Genomic DNA, 27,130 nt, shown 5'->3' on the forward strand with positions numbered 1-27,130 from the left:
GACACCGCTACTGATACGTTGTTCTTTGTGAGACAGCAGTTATGTAGCATCTGAGAATCTGCATCAGTCTCTCTGGGGCTTGGCAGGTGTCCAGCAGACAGCCTTCATTTTACAGGATTCTTTCATGCCTTCCCACCTACCCCCAGTCCCTTTGGGGCCCCTCTGCCTAACACAGAGTTCAACCCAGCTGCCACCGTCATTCCACCTCATGCCATCTCCAGCCATTGTGATAAAACCACCTCCTTCCATCTCAGGCAGGCCCACAAAACTTTATCTGCTAGCCTGTCCTTTCCAAGAAACTCTCCTGGGAGGTTTCTTTTGCTTGTTTTTCCCTTCTTTTCATATTTTCACATACGGAGGTGTCTTGTCCCCACTTGGGAAGTTTCAACAACCCATTTGCCTTTTGGGTTTTTGTGGCAGCTGGGCGCTGCTGAAATGCCTTCAGTTTATGTCAGGAGGTGCAACTCGCGCCTCCTTCCCCTTTTACTGGTAGTGTTGCCACAAGGATGTTGTTGTCTCCAGCCACAGCTGCTGTCAAGTTTTGTGAAGAGGGGCTTCCTGCGGGGTCAGCACACTCCATTGTGCTGGCACTTCCCATGCAGCTGGCTTCCTCCCTCCTGCGGCACCTAAATATAGCTCAAGTGCTGTGCCGGTGAGAAACACCATCCGGAGAGTCCTGTCGCTGGAGGTGCTTGGGGTGGCATATCCGTCACCACCTCTCACTGAGTTGGCCCTTGCGTTGTTCAGGTGCTGATGATTTTTGTTTTGAAGAGGGAGGAAGCAGGAGCCAAAGTTCCCCCTCTCCCAAGTTTGACATATCTGTAAGGGAATTTTAAACAAGTCGAGACCCTTATTATGTATCTGGTGTTTTAGAGAATGGTTTACTTTATTTGACTCTGCTCTCGGTGCATGCCCTTTAGGCTTTGCACTTTAATTATCAGATGATTGTTTAAAAGCTACAGAGATAAGAAAAAGCTTAAACATGACGAGCATATACAAGCAGTTTTAAGCTGTGTTTGGATGTTAGGGCTGTTCCTAAAGGAGAGCTTACAGACTGATTAATAACTACAAAACATTTTGACTCACAGCAGAAAAATACACTTTTCACTGAGGGGATGTGTCTCCCAAGCACTAGTAAGATTCACTGTGTTGCTGTTACCTGTGGGATGCCCTCATTTTTTTCCCTCACTGTCCTTTAAGAATGGTGACTCATTTCTCATTATTTGGGGTTTTTCGCATGTATCAAATTACTTTTGGATAGAAAGTAGGATTCACTTAATAGCAGAACCACAATACTTGAGAATATTTGTTAACAAAAAAATGCACTAAATGAAAGGGATACACTAGGAGTAAGTTTAGTCAAATTTAACTGAGCTGGGTAATGTTAGCAGTAGGAGAAGTAATCACTCTGGCTTCACCAGTCTCCTGGTTGCTGACACCATGGTGATTACTCGTGGCAACAGACTTGAGCCTTCAGCTAAGCTCTTGTTTCCTGAATGAATAAACTTTCATTCCTCTGTTTTGTGAACCACTTCAAATGCTCCGTTTCAAGCTTTGAACTAGTTACGGTGCAAGTTGGCTATACAAATTCAGTGGGTTCAAGTAAAAAATGTCATCTTCACTGAAGAGGAATCTATAACAAAAAAAGACAGATTTTATTAAATGGGATGCTTAAGCAGTGCTGTTCCCTTAGTTTTGCGGTTCATATGCCTTTGAAATGTTAGCCAGATCAATATTTGTATGATGTTTATTATAAATAAACCATATGCCTTATTGTTTATTTTAAAAGATATGCTAACTAATCATTTTCATTTCTGCTTAAATATTTAAAGCATGCCAGGGGAACTCCCTGCTACAGCTTTGAGGAAGCCCTTGTCTTTCCTGCTACATCCTCTGTCTAGTACTGCTTTGAGCCCCCAGTGTTTCCTCTGATTTTGGAGGTGATGGAGTTATTAAAGTTTTGGTGTTGGCAGCTTCAGACTCTTTGAGACCCAACACATGTATGTTGTGTTCTACTATGTCTGCTACAACATCTACTCATACCTCCTTGGCCTTAATTCTGCACAGCTATAGTTATCTGCTTTGGGCAGGCAGAAAGTCCGGCCAGACACTTGGATGCTGCTGTACAAACTCTGCAGTAACGTGTCTGCCTCTCACTCTCCCTTGCAGGAATCTATATTCTCATTGCGGTTGGAGCTGTCATGATGTTCGTGGGGTTCCTGGGATGCTACGGTGCTATTCAGGAGTCTCAGTGTCTTCTGGGAACGGTAAGAGGCACAATGTTTTGGAAGCCACTTGGCACCATGATCTATCTCCCTGCCAGGTAGCACATGCCTGTGACTCCCTTGCCAGGGTATTTTCCAACAAATGGGGCTGGGAAGTTGCATAAGCATGGGGATAGGAACTGGCTGACCTCTGCAAGGAGTGAGGCAACACTGTTCGGCCAAGGGCATGTCTGTCCAGCCTATGGAGAACCAGCTGAGCTGGCAGGCTCCTACTTGTGCCTGGCTGCAGGGAGAGGCTAAAGCCAGCGGTATAGCAGAAGGGGTGAGATCAGCAGGATTCTTACAGACTCATTTTTTCTGTTATATGTGAACCCCCCTCACTCTTGCTTTTATCTCCACCATGGTCTGACTGTCCTACCAAGCACCCACAAAACCCTCTTTCTTACCTGGTGTTCCCTGCAGCTTCTTTTCTCACTCTGCCTCAAGGCTGCCTGTGGCAATTCCAATTCCTTTAAGGAATCATCTATTTTTATGTATTTGGACAAGGAAACAGCAAAGGCTTCCCACAATATCTTAGAACATCTAGGTACATCCTGGAAAATCCATTACTGAAGTGCTACAGGCGTCCTTGATGTAAGGCAGCGACTCAGAATTCCTGGCATGGGATGAGCTTAATTGTATAAACTGTAGCCACACCAAAAGCCTTTTCCTTGAGGGTAAGGGAGACCCATTTATTTAAAGCAAGTTCTCACATGTGGTTCAGTTTTAAATGAATAGAAATTAAAACTAGAGGGGTAAAACATAATTTTTTTTTCCTAATTGGAATGACTTTCCAGCACTTGGCTTCATTGTGCTGGATTCTTAATGGTAGTGTAGTGACTCATGGGTGTGGACTCAGCTGGACGGGGGAAATGGAGCTGCTTTCCCTTGCTCTTGCAGATAACTTCACCTCTGGTTGCTGCTGATTTCCAGTTAGAAGGGGGTGCTTCTCCTCAGTGTTTATAAAGCGCTTCTAAACATCAGTGGATAGGAACTGCTGTAGATGTTTGTAGGTATCATCTTATCCCTGCTGCTGGGAATAGGAGGAGCCCACACACAAATCTGACAAGGGTTGGTGTAGTGAAGTCTGACAGCTTTGGAATTTTTTTTTTGTTTTTTGTTAGTGCAAGCCATTACAGACCCTGACTTACCCCTCACTCCCCCTTCAAGTTGGAAAGAGGATTAGAAGGGCAGATGGTACAATGTACCTGAGGCCCAACAGGGAAACCGTCTGCTTTGGCTGAAATTAGCAGCTCTAGCTGCTGTGAGCTGCCCATGTTCGCTCGCACCTTGGCTTGCTAAGAGAAGGCTGGAGATGCCTTGTAAGGACACTTTCCGCTGGCCAAGGCTCCCACTGTTCTCCAAGGACGTTTCCAGGCAGCATTCTCAGGTGTTGCAGGGAAGCAGCCACATTGCCTGCTCCTGCAGCTAGCTGATGGAGTGACTATGGACTTACTGCAAAAGGTAGAAGTACAAGGAAGCTCCACACTTCAAAATCCTGCATTGAAGGCAGCATGGAAGCTGAGCAACAAGACCTGAAGAAGGCAGGAGGGAGCCGTTTGGCATGGATCAGGCTCTACTCCCTCGGAAGGGGCTGGGGCACATAAAGCTGCCTGGCCAGGAACATCACTGTGTTCCCATAGCATCAAGGTGCATCTCTTGACGTTCTGCAGCCAGCTTGAAGAACTGAGTCTGCAGGACTGAGACTGAAGAACTGTAGCTGCAAATCTCAGATAAACAAGGCATCCTTCACTGGTGGGTAACCACTGCAAGAGTGAGCCCTAGTACTTAACCAGGGACTTACAGTGGCATCACACCCACCATTTAGGGTGATAGGAGTCCTTGGGGCAGATGTGGGACCCAGTCCCCCAAAGATATTCCTACAGAATCAGGGATAGATAGGTGTTAACATAGGAACTGGTTGTTCAGGAACTAGACAAGGATGCTGGAAGTCCTTTCCTGTTGTCAGGTTAATTGTCTTGTTTCCATTTTGCTGATGAGCTTTGCTCTTGCACATGAGAGCCAGGTAATGTCATCATTCTGGAACCTCCTGTTTCCTCTGTTGTTGAAGAAAATGTCCTGAGTGTGTCTGGAACAGGGACTCCCCAGGAGCCTGGGGCTTTTGCTTCATTATTTCTGTGGCATCTCTGCCACTTTGGGACATTTCCCAGAAAGAAGTCACTGAGTGATAGTGTCACAGAGGTGATGTTGGCTGCATATGAAGTGTGCCTCTCTGTGCCTTCTCACCTGACTCTGAAGCTTTCCAGCTTCTCATTCCCAGTCTAACAGACTAACCATCACAATGTGTTCCTGGTATCTGAAGAAAAAGATGGAGGGAGTCTTTGGGGGGATGGCAGGGAAGCCTGCTGGAATTGCACAGAGTGGGTGGGACTGTGGGAAAATGTCAATGTTAGTATTTGTGCAAAAAACTGCAGTAGCCTTGCAGGGCTATGGACGCCAGAAAGCTGGTCATAAATCACACCCTGACACTCCCAGATCCTCAGCAGCTGAAATGTGTTTTTAACCCTGCACTGGCAAGTCCTGTCCTTGGAGCCTTTGTGGCAGAGCAGGAAACTTGTCTGGAGGGTCCTGCAGGTGTATGCAGAGGAGCAATATGTCTCATGGTGCACAAGGCATCTTCATCCCTGCCAGCCCCTTTGTGGGAAAGGCTTTGGTAATCCCAGCTCAACCATCCCAGTGGGAAGTCTGGACATGAGGTGGCATCCAGTGAGTTATGGGAAAATGAGTATGGGCTAAGTATGTGTATAAGAGAAAAAATGGTTTGAAGTCAGATGATCTGCTCTGATCTCTGTCAGTAGAACCATACCTCTACCCACCTAATTGCTGCTTTTGCCTGTAGCCAGATACATTAAGGACCCCTTTATTGATTTGTCTTTGCAGTTCTTCACTTGCCTGGTGATCCTGTTTGCCTGCGAAGTTGCAGCTGGAATTTGGGGATTTGTCAACAAAGACCAAGTAAGATGACTCTGATACCTGTGTTTATGGGACTGGGAGGCCTGGGCAGAACCACAGCAAATCCCAACATGAGCTATTCTGCTTACAGGCTGCTCCCAGACTGAGTCGTGGGGGCTTGGATTAGCACTGTGACCCAGGCAGGTCACCTAACTCCCCTTGGCCAGGCTGCTGAACTTTAATATGAGCACTTGACAGTAACAGCTGCCCCTTAGAGTATGTAGTGCAATGTCTAGAATAAAAATAGCCTGTCTTGCTTGGGTGTCCTCTGTTGCTGCCACACCGTCAGTTACAGAGTGAGTTGATTCATGCATGAAGTCATGAAGGAAAGCCATCTACACATCCTAGGTGCCAAGGAACAAAGAGTGAACCCAGCCACATAGTGCCAAAGGGAGGGAATATCGTAATGCTCTTGCCCGCATTAATGGGATTGCTTGGTGCTTCCTGCTCTTCACCAGTATCATATAACCTGCTTTGGGCCATTTATCTGCCAGGACTGGGCTTGCTGCTGATCTGTAAGCTGTGCATGCACAAGGGGTACAAATCCTGTTTCTGTACCAGGCACCCGGCTAGAGACTGCTTAGATGAGGTTTTCTGGCTGGAGGGGATGAGCTAAAAGGTAGAAGTAAAAATTGTAGCTTTTCACCTTCTGTTTCTGCTCACCTTCCCTTCACTACAGTCACATGTGCTCACATACATGCAGTTTGGTCTTGAAGTGCAAAACTATCTGTGTATGGGAGCCATGGCTGTGCTGCAGCAAGCAGCAGGTTGGTTGTTGATCACTAGGCCTTGAGGGTTTGGAGGAGAGAAGGGGACTGCTTGTGCTCAAAGCCAAGGTTAGACTCTCTTGGCAGAGTAGGAAATGTGTTTACTTTACTAAAAGATGTAACCCAGCTGTGTTAGTAGGTGGTGGCCTGCTCAGCTTTCACGTGCATATAGTTCATGGCTGATAGGCTTGGCCTGAATGGGAACACCCGTGTAGTCATTCAGCGGGAGAGAGCGTGACTTCACTGGAATAAACTCTTCCGTGGCTAAACATGTTATTATGCAGGCAGGGTGCTGTTTCCTAGCAACTTTAGTGAACTAATTAACCTCTGCAGAGGGACTGTGCCTCCTGCAGATGTTAGTTTGTGAATCCTGAAGAGTCCAAGATGTGCAACTGCAATCAACAGCAAAAAAAGTGAAGACTGAGTAAGGAGGGACCTCATGGGTTGTGTTCCATCCTGGGGAGAAGGTGCTTGGCCATCCACAGCATAAAGCTGAGAAATTTAGGATTTGCTAATACAAGAGCGATGACCTCAGCCCCTAAAATTAATTTTGCAGTTTAAAATGAAGGGGTAGCAGTCTGTTGGCATCAGCTAGTTTTGCAGCCTTGATGATGAATGAGCTGTTTTGAAGTCCCTGCTCACAAGCTTGCTTCTCCCTGCCTTGGCTGGGAGCATGCAGCCTGGGAGGAAAGAATTGAATGATCCCAGCCATCAAGAGCTGCTTCCAGCAGGGACACTCCTCCACAAAGCTGGAGGCAGTCTCTCCCTCAGCCTGCCATCTTGGAGATGCTTTAGATTCAGTAGGATTATTTTATATCTTTTTCATATACCAGAATCAAATGGTTTGATCAGAGACCATCACCTTCCAAGGCAAACTTTTTTTGAGCAGTGACAAAGGAATTCTGGGATAATTGATTGAAATCATGCTCCTTCTTGATGCAGTTTCTTTTTTCATGTGCTAATCCCGTCTCTGCTAACAAGAGCAGATGTCCTAGAAAGCATTTTCCCTTTCTTGCTCATGCAGGCTTTTATTCCTTCTCTTGCACATCCTCCTTTCCTCTGTCTCTCCCAAATTTTGGAAGGTTGGAAGGTGTTAGAGGAGAAATCACAAGGCCAGTTTCCCTGATATCTAGGAGGTTCTTGTGCTGTGGAGCAGACCCCCCCATGGGCAGCTGCAGTTCACCAGCCTGTGGCAGAGTTAGAGTATGGATGAGACTTTTTACAAAACCACTTACAGGACAGGGATGCCCAGCTCCAAATAGGGACCCAGCCAGAGTTTGACATCCCTCTAAATGCACCTAAGCTGCTTGACCCAAACAAGCTGCCTGACTAGGCTTTAGTGTGCAATCTCTCCCAAATTCCTGCCATCCCCTCCAAGCCAGCAAGCCGAGGTGCCCATACCTACAGACAGCCTTGCTTCCGCACCCCACCTCCTCCTGACTTTTCCAGCATGTCCTGCCTCGGCAGCCTCAGTGGGAAACATGTTGCCTGCCTGCTTTGTCTCCACAAGTTGAGTAGTTCAGAACAAGCTGTTCCTGCATTCCTGAGCCCAGCAGCACATTCACTTGAGCTGAAGGCTATCTCAGATCTTGTGGTTCACCCTCAGGACTTGTCTCTCTTTATCTGCTAGAGAGAGCTTATGGAGCCCTTGGATAGCGTTGGCTGGAATGTGCTGGATGGTGGATGAGGTTCTTAATATTTTTTGCTTGTAACATGCTACAGCTGGAGGGGTTTGAGCCGCATGAAAGACAGGCGGTTTTTCACATGTCTGTGCAAGTGAATGGGGTCCTAATCTATTTAAAAACTGTTCATCTTACTGCAAGTGCCATTAGAGGGAACCTGTCTCCTTCAGGCTGGATGGGTTCCCTCCTCCTCTGGCTGAAAGGGAGTTTTTCCTGTGTCTTTCCTAGATAGCCAAAGACGTGAAGCAGTTCTATGATCAAGCACTTCAACAGGCGCTCATGGGAGAACCGGATGCGAACAACGCGAAAGCTGTAGTGAAGACCTTTCACGAAACGGTAAGATGTTGGTGCTCTTGCTGCATGTCCTGCTTAGCCTGCATGCACTTGGCTAGAGCTGGCACTGAGGGATAGGGTTTTCTGCAGATTATACCCAGTTAACTTCTGCAGGCAGTTTTTCCATGGGTAAGTCATGGTGAGCAACTGTCCCTGTACCCAGCTGATGATTCTCCCCACTGAGACAGAGGCAATAAGTTAAATTACTAGTCCTCAGGCAGGGAATGAAGGCAACACTGGATTTTCAATGCTTAGAAGTGAACTGGATCAAATATGTTCACAGCACTGGGATTTTGCTGCCTGCTTTCTAAGTTCCACGTAGAAATCTCTTCTCCATAGAAGTTTCTTGCAGACAGAAGAAACGAGAACATAGGAGGAAGGAGAATTAATAATAGAGGTCAGGAAAATGAATGGGGAAAGCAGAGTCTAAAGCAGATGATGCTACATGCAGGTCTTAGCCTGTCAAATTTGCTGTTCCTACATATCAAGAAACAGAGTTGTACTATCTTCAATATTCTGTCCTTCACACTGTGCTGGGAGGTCTGGCCCAAGCTCTAATTAAGTTGCTTTTCATTTACCTCAGTACTTGTAATTTAAACAGAATTCAGTGGAAGAAGGATGTAGCTCTGAGGAACTAATCCTGATATTCAGCAGGAAACAAAATCTCTGGAGAGACTTGGATTCACGCTTCTCCAGGACAGCCGTGCCAGATCTGTCTGGGACTATTGTATGAAGTAGCTGCATTGCATGTAAAGAAAAAAAGAGTTAATTTGATGACTTACTGCTCTCCCTTTTTTCCCCCTCCAAGATGCTTCCTCAGTCTTGGGTGCCTTTAAGGATATGTAATGGTGGGGAGAGCCTTGCATGAGTGTTTGCTGTCTGCTGATGCTGGTTTTTTGTTGATTTTTTTTTGCCTCTCTCCATGTAGCTGGACTGCTGTGGTTCTGGAATTGCAACAGGAACTTTCACTCCTGTGTGGAGGAATGACCTCTGCCAAAAGGACTCCCTGAAAAGTTTTTTTGAGGTAGGCACAGCTGCTCTTCAGTCAGCACAGCTGCTGCAAGAAACCTCAGCTGCCAAGAAAATGTGGGGATTTATTGGGAATTAGATAAAGGGTAGAGGTTTGAATTATTTGCGGATGGTGTACTAGTTTATCGAAGGTTCCCACTGGCTTTTGGTTGCTGTTCCTGCTTGAGGCAGCTGGCAGGTCTAGAGGGTTGAAGTCTGGTGGGAAGTCCTGGAGCCAGAACCTAGGAACATAAGTGGGACTGGGAGAAAGCCGACCTGCCTTTCTGGATGGCAGGGGCAGGTGAGGGGAAAGCTGGCAGTCTGACTGGTGTGCTTCTCTGTTCCAGGACACAAGCTGCCACAAAAAAATCGATGAGCTGTTCTCTGGGAAGCTGTACCTGATTGGTATCGCTGCAGTTGTGGTTGCTGTGATCATGGTAAGCATGACAGCATGGCGGGACAGGCATCCTGGTCTTCCTCCAGCTGTGCTGGATCTATCCCTCTTCTCCAAATGCCTCTGCAGCTCAGCATGCAGCACCAGCCCTATACACTTCAGCTGCTCTGAACATGGTGAGATTGAGGACTTTGTTATCCCTCCATGGAGTTGGGATGTTAGGAGAGGCACCTGCCAAGCTCAGTGGAGCAGGAGTCACCTGCAAGCCCATCCAGAAGGACAGAGCACCACTGAAACCTGCTTGCTGCCTCCAAAAACCACTCATTTCACAGGCTGCCATGTTTTGTAGCCATAGGAAGGAATTTGCTTGCTTTGCCATGTTGGGTTTGCTCTCTTGTGAGGGGTGGGTGGTATGGGCTGGTAACCCAGCACCTGTGTAAAGGCTGGGCTGTAAAGCCAAAGGGATCTACAGGCATTTGCTGTGTAGTTGACAGCCAGGAAGCTCATATGGTAACACCACTGCTGCCAGCGAGAGACAGGAGAACATCATCTTATCTCAAATTGGCCAACTCCTAATGAAAACAGCAGCAAAGATGTAGCATCTCCGCCCTTATCTCTGGCATGAGAGTGTTTATGTGGAGTCGGCCACCTTGGAAAGGGGGGGAGCTCCTGCATCATACTGGTTGGCGCCTCACTGGTGTCCCTGTGTCTCTCAACAGATCTTCGAGATGATCCTGAGCATGGTGCTGTGCTGTGGCATAAGGAACAGCTCCGTCTACTGAGCCGTGAGAGCAGGGGAGGGGAAGGGGGGAGCAGTGAAGACGGCGCTAGAGGGGGCCCCAAGTGCCACCAAGTGACCAGGAGACATTTCAACAACAGACAAAGAAAACTATGTATATAAATGCTTCCAATATTACTATACAGTACTTACCATTTTTATTTTGAAGTACTTTTTTTTTTTGTTTAATAAATAAAACTTTCCCATATCTTTGTGGCTGAGTTAGTTACACATCAGTTTTGTGTGATGGGAAAGCTGCTGTAGCAGGAGATCAAGTCTTTCCTCCCCCTTCCCCACCCCCAGTAACTGAAAAGTAATGTTGGTGGAAGGTGTGCAGAGGAGAAGGCTGCAGCGTGTTATCAGAAAAATTTTGCCTTGGTTTTACCAACTTTTTTTACTGGTTATTGAAGCAGATTTTAGTAGTTTTGTTAGTTTGTACTCATCTTTTCCAACCATTACCCCACCTCCCTGGCATTTTCAAGCTGTCTATAGGAAAGCCTGGCTGAGTGCCTGAAGCCTGGGAGAGAGGAGAGGAGAAACAGCTTCTGTCACCTGGGTGCGATGTATTCCAGGAGAAACATGGGTGCATTGTGCCTCTCCAACCTGTTTGCATCGTTAGGTTAATCCTTAACAGAAATCACGCTTAAATTTTTTTTAATCTCTAAAGAGTGAAAATGTTTTTGGGTTTGTGTTTTTCTTTTTTTTTCCTTGAGGCTATAACTTTATAAATTTAATAATTTCCACTGATTTGTTACATAAAAGGTGAATTTTAGTCCCAGTTTTTCAAATATAAACTGAAATAAATTACTTTTTTAACCTCCTTCAGTGTTTCATTATAGACATGTGTTTTGGGAACAGTCTAGTTTTATGCCAGGTTTCCACTGTTAAGCTAATGGTGACATAGAAATTATATTGAAAAAAGAAATAAAATTTAAAAAAAGTCCTTGACTTCAGAAATCCTGCTTTTATATACTGCAGGATGACACGTGGGTGTTCCCAACCATATGCATACATCATTAAAATTTCATCTTTGCATCACTCTCTTGTTCAGTTAAATTTTCCTTAATTATAGCATATTGTCACACACTGTTACATTGCTGGGAAATTGTCATAATCTGGTTTTGAAGAAAAAGTTCATTTTTAAGACCTTCCAATTATATCAATGACAGATCAGCTTATAAAACCAAGGGAATTCAGGAGTTTAGATCGTACCAGTTGAAACACATTCTTGTGACCTGGTAATTTTGGTTATCAATTTGATGTATTTGGCTTCCTTTGTATGCCACTCCATTACCATGTAGATAGAGAGGGAGAGTGACCCAGGAGCTATGTAATAAAATCAGAATGTCACTAAAAAGATGATCTATATGTATAGTTCTATAGATATATATTTTTAATCAAACCCTTTTCCTTAGCTGTAAAGGCACTTGAGCTGGAAATTACAGTATTTCTCGGCTTTTTGCCACCTTGTAGGAGGTAAGGGGAGGAGTTTAAATTAGTGATCACTTTCCCCACTTCAGGAATATTTCTGTTTCTTAAAGTATTTTGCTTGCTCTCTCTGTTGAAACAAAGAGCTTCAGATGTGATGGAGAGAGAGACCCATGATCACTGATCATTTTAAACAAGTACCTTGTCCACTGCTCATGGCTGCCATGGCTGTTGGATGGAAAATTCTTGCACTGGGGCAAACTGATCCATTCACGAGTTTTCCTCCCTTCAATTCCCCCCTTTCCTCTTCCTGTCTTTTAGTATATAGGGCCTTTAAAAAGTATATAGATAAAAATATATAAATATATATATATCAAGTGCTGGGTAAGAGGAGGAAGTGCTTCAACAGATCTTTGAATTGAGAGGTTGGACAAGAAAAGATTCAGCCTTAGAAATAGCCTTAAAGTAACACTGCCCTGAATGTCCATGTTGTGCACATTGAGAATGAGATGAGGTTTTGCAGTAGGTAACCCCTTCCCCTGTTCCCTAGCGTAGCTCCTTCAGGTCATCTACTCTGCTATGTGGCTATATATGTATATGCATCATCCAAGCACGTGTGTTTACATCTGTGTGCATCAGGATTGTTAGCATACAGAATGGATGTGTAACTTTCCACCTTTTTTGTTGACTGTTGATAAATGTGTATAAATATGCCATTAAGCATTTCAATTCTGTTTTCTTTCCTTATACCATATTTTTGATATTGTTCAGTATTCAGTTAGTGCTGTGTATGTAGCCGAAGCTCTGTTTGAAGACAGACTGGGTCTCAGTCCAGGTCAGGTGTGTCCTTGGACATTGTACCTTTAGGGGTTTGGATTGTCCCAGGCAGGAGCAATTGGGAGAAAGTGGTACTTGAAGAGCAAATCTGAGAGCTGTGGGAGGAAGAGTTTGTTCAGACCCTGTCCTGCAGCGGCTACAGTTTGCCCTCTGACTCATTTCAGACATGGCTTGTCACTGTGGAGAGCTCTAGAGGCAGCTTCCTGGGCCGCCTTCTGTTCCTGTGGCTGCTGCAGGAAAGGTGCTGAAGGAAGGAAACAACTAGCAGCTGGGAAGGTCATGAGAGAGGGGACAGAAAGATGTTTGCAGGGAGAGGGCAATGCTTTCTTTAGAGTTACTGAATCTCCACACTCAGTGGAATGGTCATTAGCTGTAACAGGAGGGATCAGCCTTGGGAGAACAGGGCCAGAAAGGAACTGTCACACATAAGAATGATGAATTAACTGAGAAACCCTCACAGAAAAAACTAACCATTTGTGTCTCCTGTGAAGCTGGCCCTGAGTTAATACAAACTAAAGAGCTGCGAAGGGCTGAGGGGACTTGCCTTATTCCAAGCATTCATGATCCAGAAGCCGCAGGGCTCTTCTGGCAGTTGGTCAATCCCAAAGCTGGCTGAGGTGAAGGGGGGAAAAACTACTGAGTAGGACCCCTGTTCTGCCTCAGCTGCTTTCCTGTATACCTTAGCATTTGTGTGCAACATGGTGCCCTGTACTGCTCCCCTTCACAACCCCCCAGAAAAAGAGATTAAATCGCAGGCTGTAAATACAAACCCCTCCTTCTCCATGGAAGCATCCCTCCTGGAGCTAGGGACAGCTGAGAAAATGGCTGTGAGCTGAGACAGGGAGGAGGAGAGAGGCTGGTGGAGGAGTGTCAGCTCTCTGGTCCGAGTTCAAAGACCACATTGAAAGGTCAAACAGAGCTGCTAACAGCTTAACTGAATGCTTGTGATTTTTTCATACTGTGGAGCATGCCACAAAGCAGTGTGTTTAACTTCTTTCTGCCTTTTTTTTTAAAGAAATGAAATGAAAATCAATTCAATAAACGTTTCTCATAGTGTGCATAGTGTGACAAACTGCTGCAATTTTACAACCAGTTAACCTTAACACCAGGATGCTTTGTGAACCAGGCTTCAACAGCATGGGCTTTTACAGCCTCTGGGAGGGGGGGCCTGCAGGCAGGCTGGGGATGCATCCATAGTGGTGCTGAGGGAAGGCAAAAAGGTTGCTTGCCAGCAATGGTGGTTGCTGCAATTGTGCCCCACCTTCAAGGGAAGGGGGGCACAGCTGTGGGGACCTAATGCGGATTGTTAAATAGAGTGACTGTGCTGAAATTAAGGGGGACTGAGGTGGCAGTACTGCATGCACTCAAGGGGCTTCTCCTAAGGTGAATGAAAATGTCCCAAAATGCCCTCTGCTGCTATCTGGCCAGGAGCTGGTCTGGTTTTTGTGGATGGTCTGGTCATGCCACTGTTGCTGCCCCCACCTGCCTCTCTGCACCATCAGGGGAAAGCCTGGCTGAGAGCAAGGTGGGAGGCCAAGTGCTGTGATCCCACAACTGCCTGCCTTTCTCTGTCCTGTCTTCGACTTCTTGCTGTGTTTGAAGAAAAATATCCAGAAGGGTTGCCAGCCATCACCCATGCTGGTACAGAGAGGAGGGAGAGTAACATTCAGCTTTGGCAAAGAAAGGCAAGTCCTGCTCCCAGTGGCTGTGCCTGTGCTACAAGATCATGCCCATCTGTTGTTCTTTCACTTGTTTACCTGAATGTTAACGGAGTCAGACATAATGACTTCTAGAAAGAAAAAAAAAGTGATATTTAAAAACAATAAAGAAACAAAGCAATCACCCTTGTTAGTGGATTTTTAATGATGTGTTGTCAGACCTTGTTTCCTTCCATCGCGTACAGATTTCTGCCATGTCTTCCAAGGGAACAGGCTTGTCTCATCCTCGTGTTCAGGTAAAATTCAGGCTGCAGGGAATGCCGTCCTCAGCTGACCCTCTAGGTGGTTTCCTATGAATGTGATGCTCTTTGCTTCATGCCTTAAAACATTTGGATTTTGGCACTGCATTGTTTCTCCAGATGGGGATAAAATTACTCCTGCCTCTGGAGCTAGGATTAAGCTGATACGAGTCACTGTCAGACCGAGGCTGGTGTTCAGGATGGGAGAAACAATAGTAGAGACTAACTGGCAAAGTACGGCAGTATTTGGCATCCAGGGTGTGTCCCTTGGGGACCTCAGCCTGGAAGTGTAGCTGGAATCTTAAACCTTCCCTCTGCGGTCCCCTCTGCACTTGAGGTCTAAATATTAGAGGAGTTGAACATGATGTTGAGAGAGGACTAGGCAAACCAGGCCCCTTTAAGGTGCTGTTGAATGAAGATATGGGTTATTCTTGGAAAACAACAGTCCTGCCATGTAGGAGCATGTGACGCCACACAGATAGCCAACTGTGAGGGGAAGGGGCGCATGGAATGCTTGTGGCCTGATTATGCTCATATTGAACAGACAATGGTGGCTTGCGCTTCTCTTTAACATTTTTCTTCAGAGGTCTGAAGGACTTGAAAAGTCACTGGAGACCTTACTGTGGAATTCTGATGCCTAGGAATATGACTGTGGAATCTTTTTTTTTCTTTTAATGAAACAAGAATTTTCAAAAAATAAAAATATAGGCATGAATTTTTCTAAACTAGACTAAGCAGGGATTTTTTTCCAGTGGAATTTTTTTCCTCCTCTCTCCCAAACAGTTGTTTTTTTGTTTTTTTTTTTTTTTACTTTTTAAAGCCCCCTAAAGTGTTTCTAATGAGAAGTTTTGAAGGTACTTTTTGCTTTGGCAGGCTGTATTTCATAAGCCTCTTCTGGACTATTTGATTTTAAAGTAGCAATGTGCCTAATTGTTTCCTACTAAGACAGCTGTGACTAATTTATAAATTGCTTATTCCATTTTCTAATCGGAGGTTGTCTAAGCTTTAAGCAAGGTTTGCAATATTCTGACAGAAAGGTATAAAACCAGACAGCTCTCCCATGCCAGAGCTTTTTATGGTGGAGGTTTCTGTAGAGGAAAGCACCCACACTGCTGGATCTGGCTGCACCCTCCCTCTGCCTGCCAGCTCTGCTTGCTGGGCTCTGTGATGAAGGCTGTGTTAGTGTCTGTGCTCACATTCCTGCTCTGAATCACTATTTCCAGTGCTGGACATGGCAGCGTGGCCCTTCCAGCTGAAATTCCGAGGGCAAAGCAGCTGACAACAGAGAAGATTGCTCTGAAAAAAGATTAGTCTTTCAACAATCTCATTCACTGTCAGGGCTATGGTAGGGCTGTGAACTGTGGCTGCACCAGAGAGTCAGCAAGAGTGGAACTACAGCTCCCAGGGAGGAAACTGCTACCAGTGGGTGCTGAAAGGGAAAGGGAAACAACTACTTGACCAGCTCTTGATTTAGTGGTAAAGACACAGGCTAGGAACCTCAAGTCCCATATGTGCCACACTGTACACCTGAACTAGATAGAGACTGCATATTTTTAGCTGACCATTCCTCAGTTTCAGCCTGGAGAGCATCACATTACCTTTCACAGGGCATAACCTAAGCAGGAGGACACACAAATGCTATTCAGGTGCAACCTCTTCAGCCAGCCTCTGGCAGCTTGTCTGATTTTGGCAGCCTGATGTAGTACCCTGTAGTGCCCAGGGACCTGGAGCGAACAGAAAACACCTGCCAGATGCTAAAACTGCTACATAACTGAAACCCACGCTGTTTTCACACTTGCAGACACACTAGAGGGTACATAAACTTTGCAACAGGTGTGCTACTACAGACTGCCTGGTGTTTCTCACGGGATTTATATGGCCCAACTTAAGTGCCAATGGTTGCAAGTAACATTTCTAATTAGAGTTTAATCACACCTTTTCCTTTTTTGGAAAAAAAAAAGAAAATAAAGTGTTTCTTGGCCCTGCTTTGCTAGGGCATTCCCTCATGTCAAAATACAGCTTTGCTGGGTACTGAAGAGGTGTTAGTGTTAGATCAGGCAAGATGGTGCATAGACAACACCCTGTCGGCTGGCTAAGTAAACTGCTGAGGTTTCCTCCAGCATGGGTTAGCGCTGTTAATGCAAAGCTTAGTGTTGGCTGCAAAGTTTTGTTGGTTAATAAAGGTCCCATAGGTCTTGTTTATACAAGAGATTTGGGGAGCTTTAGGGTCCTGTGAATTTTTTGTTAATGTAAATGTCCAGGTCTTCAACTGTTTCCCTTGACTTCTTTCTGCCCTTCATTACTGCTGTTAGTATCAGGCATGCTGGGGGAATGACAGGAAAAAGAAAAATGCAGCAAGATTAGGAGAAGGGGTTTTTTAGTAGAAATATTCTGTAGCTAAATCAAAATGAACAGACACCCCCAACTGTTTGTTTCTTTTTAAAAATTCAAGGAATAGCAGAGAGTATGAATTTTGCTTGTAAAGAACTTAGTTCCCTACCACACATGAAATGTCTCCAACAGAAAAGGGTTTTTGGGGTCTCCCCACAAGTCATCTATAGGCTGGCAATAACATTGTTATTGTGAGGAATCAAATTGATAAAGACCTTCATAGCTCACCTGCATTAAAACTCATTCCACAGGGTCTAATTTTATGTAGTTACCTTTTTGGGGAAATAGCACCAATATAGGTAAACAGCACTGGAATAAATCAGACCTATTGGGGTAATGTAGTTTAGCTTAGTGGCTGTCGAGGAGGCAGAGACAACTCAGGCTGCAGTGTGATCAGAAGGCTCACCGAAGACAAAGGACTTTCTTTTTAGTAACAGCTTCACTTTTATCTACTTCTACATATAACATGCCAGTACACTATTGGTCAGTAGTTCCCCTAACATATATGGAAAGATTCTACTGGTTACAAGGCGTCTCACATTCTACAGGTGCCTCTCTCGTCCTTAAAGATGCATTCATCAATCACCTCAGACCTTAAGAGATACATACACACACTGTCATACCCACACAAACCTGCTTGCAGGTGAGCCAGGACCAAACGAATGTGCAAAGTAAAATAGGTAAGCAAAGCTTGGTGTAGAAGAAAGGTGGTGTCAAGAACTGAATTCTGGAAACTCACCCCACAGGGGATTTCAAGGCCCACTTGTAGGATTTCCTGCTGGCAAATAGGAGAGGCCAACTCAATTATTTCCTTCAGCCTCTATCAGTCTGACTTGGTGTGACTGCCTTCTCCCAGAAGAGAAGGATGCAGTGATCATGACTGCTTTTCCTTTCTGTCTGCAGTAAAATAATCCTTTCCCTCCCCATGTCGCCTCAGGAGCTCCAGCATCAGCTGCATGTGGCCACATCTGAGTAACCTCCATATTTCTTCCAGAAGCAGAAGATGGTGAAAATGCATCTTACTGCTCTGTCTGGCTTGTAGGATCTGTGTGACTGCTTGAGGATTGCCTGTTGCTTTCCTATAGTTCTGAGGAGAGGGCCAGCGGTCCTTGCCAGCCGCCTACGCCAGGCTCTGAGCACAGGAGCAGCAGCAGGAGCCTGCCAGGGAGCAGTGGAAACAGTCACCGGATGGGGGCCAAAGGACAGATTTATTTGGAAGAAGGGAACATGAGGCGCCGGGTAATGGGCCTGAGGTTGGTGTGCATTTGCACATGCCACCCCCACATGCAGGGACGCACTGGCTTCCTGCAGACATACAGAGCCATTTCCACAAATGAGTGTCCCCTTGCAGTCCACACACTGGATACTGCCTGCTCATTTGGATGATGTCGCTGAACTGAAGCTCAGATCCAGCTTCCAGCCCCCAATCCTCTTCAAGCCACTTCAGTTCAGGCCAGCAAAGGAAAAACACTTTACCATCTGTTCATCTTCAGATTCTGACTCATTATTTTTATTTCAGCTGTCGCCAAGCAATAGCAAAAATCCCAACACACCAGCATATCCACTGCTGCAAGCTGTCTTGTCCTCAGCCGCCAGAGAATGAGCAGCTCATCCCCAGTTCTCCACACTGTGCAGTACTAAATCTTCTGAATAAAACAACAGGAAGGAGGAAAAGGGTACATTCAGCTTCCAAATGTGACCTTGGTACTTGGCATCCAGGCAAAAATTGAGAACTTGTAGCCTCTAGAAACGGAGAAATGGGGTTTTTCCTCCATCCCCAGGTGATACAGGGAGGTGGTTGCCCTCTTCGGCCCCTCTGAGGCCCTGATCTAACGTAGGACCAGGGGTCAAAACAAGACAGTGCCATTGTTTGCACCAGTGTATGACATACCCTGCTTGTCTCTTAGCCTTACAGCAATGGGACATGCCACCATTTACTCCACATCCTTTTCTTGCTTGCTCCTCACTACGCTCAGACTCACTCCTGCTGTATCTGCAGCACCCTAGACAGTGTTACACAGCACTGGTAGCCTTTACGTGTGTGTGGTTTGCTCTTGGCTAGCTTTGCTTATTTATGACCCTCCTCATTGCAATTTCTGCTCACATACTAGAAGACTCATGTTTTTCTTTCTTCTCTCCATCTGAAAACTGATCTCAATGCTTGTGATGGTACTGCTGTATGTGTATACATAAAAAATAGGATCAATAAATGGGGACACACCTCTAGAGCTATTCTTTTAAAAGTACATAATGACTCCAGCAAGGCAGAAGACATTTTGCAATAATCTCATCATTGCTGCCATCATTGTATTCCAAACTCAGCCCTCATCTCATAAATTATTGTAATTAGCAACACTTCAACAGACAAAAATATGTATTTAAAAGCTGGGGATGCATATGAAGTGGCTGCAGTTTGTGTTACAGGTGACTCAAAGTGAGCCACAACCTTGTCTGGCTCAGCCCCCTGGCACAGCAAATGCTTTTTCCTAAACACAGAAAACAAGCTGAACGTTGAAGCCACCAGGGAAATGTATTTGTGCTGAAAACGTAAACTTTTTGCTGAAATAAGGGGAAAAAAAATCAAGCCTCTTTGGCCAACGCCAGTAAAACATTTTCAGACACAGCTCTGCTTTTTGGCACACGCAGAAAAAATGTTCTTCTGGGACAGAAGATGGAAACTTTTTTGCTTGTTTGCCATGGATAATGGTTTTATGCCTCGAGTGACTTGGGGTTTTCTGGTTTGAAAATACACACGCAAAAAGGTTAAAAAAAAAAAGGAACAAAACAAAAAACCAGACACTTCCTCTGAAGTGTTCGTTGTGACCAAGCCCTGCTTTACCGATGAGAACAAAAGCTGTGACACGTCTTTCCCAGCTGCGGAGGGAGGTGCCGATGCCGTGCCCGGCCCGCCAGGCTGCGAAATGTCGGCGGCGCGGTGAGCCCTGGGGGCTGTAGTCGGCCAGCCCCGCCTCGCCCCACGCCGCTGCTCTCAAAATGTCCCCCGCTGAGGAAAGACGGGCCCCTACAACTCCCAGGAGCACAGTGAGAGGCGGAGCAGGGAGGGACCGGCACCTCCCGCCCCGCTCTCCCCGCCGGAGGTTGTGGTCCCACCGCCGCTGTGGCCACCCCGCGGCGGCTGGGCAGGGACTCGTTGTCCCGGCGCGCCGCGGGCCGTGGGCGGAGCGAGAGAGGCGGACAAGGCGGGCAGCTGCTGCGGGAGCCGTTGGGCCCGTGCAGTGTTGGGGTACGAGGTCGCTTCCCCCTCCCTTTCCCCTCCCTTCCCCTTCCCTTCCCCTTCCCTTCCCCGGCGGTTCGCGCCCTGTGCCCGGGCGGGCGGCGGGATGGCGGCCCCGGGCGCGGCGGGAGCAGGAGGGCAGCAGCGCCCGGCCCTGCAGAGGCCCGCGAGAGCGGCCTGTGTGGTGGGGGCTGTCTTTATCCAGCAGCATCCCGGCCCGGGAAGGGCCTTGTTTTGGGGTGACGGGAACTCCATTCTCCTCACAGGCTGCACCAAGACGCACAAAGCTTGTTTAAACAAGGCGGATTGGAAGAGCCCAGTGAGGACCTTGCCATGCGGAGAGACGCCATCCTCTCTATATGGTGTTGTGAGCACGTCACCGTGACACACCTGTGAGTCGGGCACGGTGTGAGGGCCGGCGTGCTCGGCTGCTCACGCTAGTAGGCTAAAACATCTCCTTAGAAGAGGAATTCTTCCTTTCTGTATAAGTGACAGACAAGAGATATCCTGATTCACAGCTAGTCATGAACACTTTTACCGCCATCTGAAAAGAGCTGTTGCAGTTAATTATGTGCTTCAATGCCTCTTTTGAGTTGTCTCTACTTTTCATATGCTCCAAATAATCATTTTAAGATTATTTCCCATTAGGGGTTCCATGAAGGGCGGTGTTTTCAAAAGCAGTTATCAAGATCCCTTTTGTCAAAGGCAACCAGACTTCACATGGAACACAGAACTTGGTCTGTGGGGTTCTTCAGAACATTGTCCATGTTTTATGCCTCATGAAGATCTGGCCCTAACTGCAAACACGACCTCTCTTGAAAACAGAACTCTGTGCTATCCATGGCCTTAATACAAAGCAGCACTTAGTACTGGCAATACATAGCTGTTATTTTTGTATTTTCTTAGCTGCATTTGATACTGTGTGTTTAGTAATGGCTTTCTGTACATACAAATTACAGTTTGATTTTTTTTTTAAATTTTTGTTCTACTGAATAAAGTTGGCAATGTGAATGTGTAGACTGAGTAAATGTAGTGGTGCCTGCCTTATTAGGCTGTGTGTTACTCTTTTGCCAGAAATCCAGGAATATCTGCAGACTTTTATACCAGCATGAGTTTGTGTCAGATTTAGAACCCAGTTCTGCAGCTTTGGATGATTCAGGGGGAAAGAATTATTTTTGAAACTTTTTTTAAAACTACATTTCCAGTATCTTGATGGAAATGTTTGTTTTCTAGGGTCGAAGTGCTGAGATCTTTGGTGGCTTTAACTGACTCTCAGGAGGGAAAGCTGAGTCAGTCTCAAGAGAAAGTGAGTGACTAACAGACTTTCCATGTCTGTTTACTGTATTGTTTCAGAATTTATAATTAGGTAGTTGAGCTTATTCTAATAATATATTAGAACTGTTTTCATAATTCATGTTTCTGTGAGTTGAACCAAAGTGTGTGTTTGTCAACTCTCTTTCCTGTTGCCTGGCAAGTGATAGCATGATCATCGACTCCCTCAGTTCTGCAAGGTTCCTTCAAGCAGGTGGCAGTGTCAGGTATTCCAGCTGCTCCTGAAAGTCAGGCTTCAAATCACACTCTCATTTACTGACTGAAGGGCCAGCTCTTGGAGGCCCATGGTTGCAACCTCCCCTCGTTTCCATGTGCAAGTATGGCATGTGCGATTAGTTTTCTTAATCCAGTGGGATTGATTTCTTGAGCTGGCTTGTTTTCTGATTCCTGGAATCTAGTAATGACATGAGAGCTTAAAGCCAAGGATGGGGCAGAGTTTGTACTTTATGCCACATTAAAGCAGACCTATTTTTGTGGGGTTTCTGCCACTGATCGGTGATAGTGTCCTTTAGAATAGGCAGAGCATGCTGGTTGTCGGGACAGAAGGAATAGTGCTAATGCAAAAAAGGATCGTAATGGCCAAATCAAAGTGTGAGAAATTAGGATGTGTTTTTGTGGATTTATACAATATGAATAAACAGGGGTATAATTTGGAAAGATCATTGCTGTCTCTTGGAAGTTGCATTAAGACAATTATGTGGGATTCAGATTTGCTCAAAAGCTTTATGTTCATCTTTTAGTAATTGGATGTGCTGTAACCTGTAATGAAATTTAGTATGTAGCACTATTTTTAATTACTTCATATTCTTGTATTCAGTCTTGTGTAAATCTTTAATTTTAAAGTGCATTCATTCCTTGAATAATGTTTTCATTTGAAGGAAATTTGCTTGGGAATCCCTGAAGTACAGTTGCCTATTATATTGCAGTAGTAATTATTTTCCATGGCACAGAGTGATGGTCTCCTACTTGGTTCTCATTTCACAGTGAAGTTTTTATGCTCTTTTGTATTCTAGGCACTAAATTCACTCGGAATTTGGAAAACTGTATTTGCAGCTGTTCCTGAACCTATGTCAAAGACCTCGGTGGAGTGACAGCTTGAAGATGGGAGATCAGGAAGCAGGTGAACCCTTTCTGGGGATAGTGGCTGGTGGTGCCACAGACTATGAAGGAGCCCTGCCCTCAGACACAGTGTCACTCAGTGATTCTGATTCTGATGATCTGGGGTTAGCAGGTGAAGCAGAAGTTGATACAGTATCTCCTGAGGAGCCTTCTGTAGATGATGGGGATTACAGGTCAGGGGAGGCCCCCGACTCTTCAAACAGATCTCCTGTCCAGCCATTCCATCTGAGGGGCATGAGTTCTACATTCTCTCTCCGTAGCCAGAGCATTTTTGACTGCCTGGAAGAGGCGGCCAAGTTGTCTGTGCCCTCAATGCCTGAAGATAATGTCATTGATGGGAGGTTTAAGCGTCCATTGCCTCCAACCACAGTTTCGGGTAACATGGTTCCAGAAAACATGGGAAAGCAAGGCAGACCAGTACAGGCTCCCAAAACCTCTCCTGCAGTGCCTGACTATGTGGCACACCCAGAGCGCTGGACCAAATACAGCTTAGAGGGAGTTTCAGAGTCTAGTGACAAGACTAACAAGGCAGTGGCCATGGAATTTCTAGAGGGCTTGAAGAAAGGAGAGGAAGAACAAAGTTTGGTAACGCAAGATAGCTACACCCCATCCTTCAACCAGGACCCTTCCAGCTGCGGAGCTGGGAGGATTGTCTTCACCAAACCAACTAAAAGAGGTGTTGATGGACTTGAAAAGAAAACATCAACAGGGGAGGATCATAAGAAACAGATGAAAACAGATCTGAAAGGAAAATCTCTTAAGAAAATTGATGACTTAAGGGAAGAAGATAAGGTAGAGCTGGGGCACTTAGACAGTGACAGTGGAAAGGGAACAGAGGAGGAGGAGTGCATGATGGAAGGAGACCAGAATACAGAAGATCAGCTTAGTGCAAAGTTTAGTGGGGCAGCTGAAGAGCCATCAGTGGAAACAGTTGGATTCCACTGCAGTAAAAAGAAGAGTAGGAAAAATTTCCGACCTAAAGTAGACAATGAAGGGGAGGAGGAAGAGTCCTGAAGGATGTAGCACATTGGAGACATCCAAGGATTTGTATTGTCTTATTCATTTTTTTCTTTTTTTTTTTCTCTGTACTGGAAGCCACATGATAGTTTTCTGTGCAACGGTTTGCTTCATAGCCACCAAGAACATTTTATATTGTAGAAATTAAGCTACATAAAATAAACTTCAGAACTTTTGTTCATGTGAAATCTGTGGGCATAGGATAGTTGCATCCTAGCAGGAGAAAATAAGGTGTGGTTTGTTTGTGCAGCTCCCTGGGGCTTGCTCTTGAGCTGAAGTATCCAAAGAAAAAGAAGTATTAGCTAAAAGGCTGCAAGGTGTCCAAATAACTCCCAATTTTAGCATTGTTCCCAAATCCTGTGGAATCACAGAGAAAAGGTGATAAGCTCATTATGTAGATATTATTAAATAATGAAAATAAAACAGTCTTCCACAAAGTGTGATTTCTCCTGGCCCTGTCCCAGGGAGGAAAACCATCTTTAAGGGTTTTTTGTTTTTTAGAACATCTGTCTCTCATTGCCATTGAGGGTGAAAAGATAGCAGTGCCCAATTATATTATGATGATATGATGGTCCTTGACCTACACAGTTGTATTTCCTTTCCAGGAGGTGCTGCTTCCATACTGATTTCTGTGTGTGGATTGGGGTATTTGCGGGAATGAGATATTTATACCAGAACTGGATAGTTGTTTTGTTCTATATAATGCAATAAACTTTTGGTCGTAGCTTGATTTCTTCATCTCTGAACCATGCTGAGTAATGCAACTGTAAGAGTTTTAACAAATACCGGTTTTGATTTGAGAATTGTCTTGAAAACCTTTTAGAGTGTTACTCTACCATCTTGTTAACTTCTCTCTCAAGTCTTAGAGATTCTGAAATTCACATTTAACACTTTCAATCATTTTAAAATCTGTAATCCTCTTGTAGGATGAATCATCTCATACAATAAATGACATTGTAAGGAATGTCAAATATAGTAATTTTTTTGTGCATTGTTAATAAATTTAATAAATAAGGTTGAAAGATTAAATTCTTTGAAAAGTTGTATGACTTGAAACTCAAATTAATTTAGGTCAGTTTGAACTGGCATTTTTTGGCCTGTATTCTAAATGAACCAACCCAATGGTAATATGTATAATGTATAGTGAAAGATTACTTCTTCATAATTTGTGATATTTCTTGGTAGGCTGTGCTTGCTCAGACTTGGAAGGTTATTTGAGGGAGTGACTTCCTTCGAGTGTGGTCCATCTTACCAATAACTGACTGGTAGGCCCAAATCACTTGGGTGGGTCTTTGTGTTTGAACAGATGCAGAATAAGCAGAAAACAATGTAAAATGGGCAGTTGTGCTCCATCTTTTGAAATTCACCTTTTAATTTTAAAAGCAGAATTAATTTTCTCATGAGTGTACAGTTGCATGCACATTAATCAGTGGGTCATTGGTAAATACGTTGGTTGTTCCAGTGTATGAGTGGGACATAATTCCAAATAGATCTTTGTTTCCAGTGGATAATTAGTGTGCTGCTTTTGCTCAAAATAGTAGCCATTTCAAAATGGAAGCTGCTGCCAAGAGCAGGGCATGCTGGTTTTAAGATTTCTTACTATTATTTCTTAAAAAAAAAATCAGCTCAGTACAAACATACTGGGTTTATGTTCTGCTTGCTTAGGGCAAAGAGCCGGCAAGACTACCAAAATACCATTGCCGTTAATGGAGCCACAGGCCTGAGACACAGCTGAATAAACTGGACAAATGGCTGTTTTATGAAACCATTATAACAAGATTAATATCTGTTCATAAAAGATTAAGGGTATTTTTATCAGAGCTGAGATTTCTTTTTTTCCACCTCCGGTAACAAAGTTTTTGTGCAACCTACATGTATGTTACATAGAAGCAATATTATATGCATGAGGAAATGCAGTTGAAGCTTTTCAGTGTAAGACAAGACACAGTCCAGTACTTGCCCCATGTGATGTTGTTTGTATTATTCCAAAGAAATTTCCCCTTAACAGTATTAATACGAACTTTGCTGATATGTCTTTTCATACAGAATTTCAATAAAGCCAGCAAGCTTTTGTATGCTAAAAATGTACAACCCAGTTTAAGTAATGAAGAAGAGCCACAAACAGTCCAAATTCCTAGTTTGTGGGATAGTTTTTGGTACATGTTCTTGTTTTAAAGTCTCTACGTGATTCTTTTTTTCCTGGTCTTTGAGAGAGAAAAGTAAAGTGCAATCAGAAAACTGCTTTGGTGTGGATGCAGCATTCCATGTGGAATGATAGGAGCTGGGGATCTGACTGGCAGTGTCATCCACTTTGTGTTTGGGAAGTGAGTGCACACCACTGCACTCTGGAGGATCAAGCAGTAAGATTCCAGTTTCTGGGGATAAGTGAGGAGCTCTCAATAAGAAATTCCAGCAAAGGAATACCTCACATGAGCCAGCATGAGAAGATGGTGAGTGCAATTGTTTGAGGGTTGTAAGAACTCCAGGAACTGTATGGATTTTAATAGTTCAGTATCCCAGGGACTTTCCTGTGGAAAATATTTCATTATTTCCTTTCTAAGCAACTCAGAAGTACAAACTTGCTTTCTTGGCCAAGGGAGGGACTTGGGGTTTTAGTGCGTAAATGATCACCCTTCCAAAGGGAGCCTCCCTTAAACAGCGAAGTGTAGAAATTGGCAAAGATGACTGTGGATTGAGGGTGTGGCTTTTGGAGAACAGAAGGCAGATCATATTTAGAAAATGAAGTGGTGGAGTCACCCTGGAGGAGAAAGCTTTTAGTGCTGTTTGTGGAATGGTTTCAGAGAAAGGACCAAGTGCTATAGGAGCAAGGGGAAAGAAAGTCAAAGAAAATGAAGAGAGAAGACCAAGCAGTCCTCAGTAATGTCAATCATTGACCATGCTCAATGTCAAGGCTTTGAGAGCTGGCCCTTAGGCCTTTGTAAGATTAGGATTTTATTTCTGCAGTAGTTCAATAGGACAAAAGGTTTAATCTGAAGAAATAAAATTAGTTATCGACGTATGCGATGTCATTCTCAAACTGATCTGCACGCTCTTCTCTTTCGCTTCTTTCTGTCAAAGGTGCTTCTGTGTTGGCATTCATCACACCTAATAGGGTTGCAAAAGTCATATCCTTGTTTAAAAGCCTTAGGACAGGGGGCACACAGTAGTAATTGCTTAAGAAACTTAAAAATGTTGGCAGAAAAGATACTGTAGGTGATACTACTTTTCATTTCCTCAGTAAATGATAAATGCAGGTTTCAGCTGCTTTATGGTATAAAAATGCCTGGGGAGCCTGATACAGGATGAGTTCTCTCACTGAATGGTGATCATGAAGCAATTCACGTAAGTGTTTTATAAGTTTCTGACAGAATTAAGTAAAGCTTAAGGTTAGCTCAAGTCTGAGTGACTTGAGGTTTTGTCATGTCACGACGCTGTTGAATATTCCAGTTACTACTTTTTCCCATGTGTATATATATTTCAATTTATGGATTTTAAAGGGTATTTTGTGTAATAGAAAGCAAAAGATAGATATTGAAATAGATCATTAAGAAGAATATCCAACATCTTTATTGTGTTGGATATCCTGCAGTGGCTGAGAAATAGTCTGTCTCTAAT

General features: G+C 44.7%; 3 protein-coding genes across 6 annotated transcripts in view; 2 read left to right on the forward strand and 1 right to left on the reverse strand.

Annotated features, from left to right (window-relative positions):
- CD81 (CD81 molecule) overlaps positions 1-13,522 on the forward strand; it is a 31,484-nt gene extending 17,962 nt beyond the window's left edge. Inside the window, exons 3-8 of the mRNA XM_071558806.1 lie at positions 2,170-2,267; positions 5,166-5,240; positions 7,915-8,022; positions 8,948-9,043; positions 9,375-9,464; positions 10,141-13,522. Of these exons, the coding sequence (XP_071414907.1) occupies positions 2,170-2,267; positions 5,166-5,240; positions 7,915-8,022; positions 8,948-9,043; positions 9,375-9,464; positions 10,141-10,203 (530 nt within the window). The 3' untranslated portion in view covers positions 10,204-13,522. The remainder of the gene's footprint in view (positions 1-2,169; positions 2,268-5,165; positions 5,241-7,914; positions 8,023-8,947; positions 9,044-9,374; positions 9,465-10,140) is intronic.
- Positions 13,523-19,837: 6,315 nt separating this feature from the next.
- TSSC4 (tumor suppressing subtransferable candidate 4) lies at positions 19,838-24,245 on the forward strand. Of its 4 annotated transcripts, XM_071558808.1 has the most exons (4): positions 19,838-20,056; positions 20,314-20,439; positions 21,281-21,353; positions 22,393-24,245. In XM_071558808.1, exon 4 carries the CDS (start codon positions 22,481-22,483, stop codon positions 23,510-23,512), a length of 1,032 nt encoding a protein of 343 aa, XP_071414909.1. In that variant the 5' UTR covers positions 19,838-20,056; positions 20,314-20,439; positions 21,281-21,353; positions 22,393-22,480; the 3' UTR covers positions 23,513-24,245. The 4 variants fall into 4 exon arrangements, with proteins under 4 accessions (XP_071414909.1, XP_071414911.1, XP_071414910.1 ...); XM_071558810.1 differs by lacking the exon at positions 21,281-21,353; XM_071558809.1 differs by lacking the exon at positions 20,314-20,439.
- Positions 24,246-26,423: 2,178 nt separating this feature from the next.
- The window catches only part of TRPM5 (transient receptor potential cation channel subfamily M member 5), a 36,361-nt gene continuing 35,654 nt past the window's right edge, over positions 26,424-27,130 (reverse strand). The window contains exon 24 of the mRNA XM_071558807.1: positions 26,424-26,620. Within this exon, the coding sequence (XP_071414908.1) occupies positions 26,520-26,620 (101 nt within the window). The 3' untranslated portion in view covers positions 26,424-26,519. The remainder of the gene's footprint in view (positions 26,621-27,130) is intronic.

This window comes from Pithys albifrons, chromosome 6, assembly GCF_047495875.1.
Source record: "Pithys albifrons albifrons isolate INPA30051 chromosome 6, PitAlb_v1, whole genome shotgun sequence".
NCBI lineage: Eukaryota > Metazoa > Chordata > Aves > Passeriformes > Thamnophilidae > Pithys > Pithys albifrons.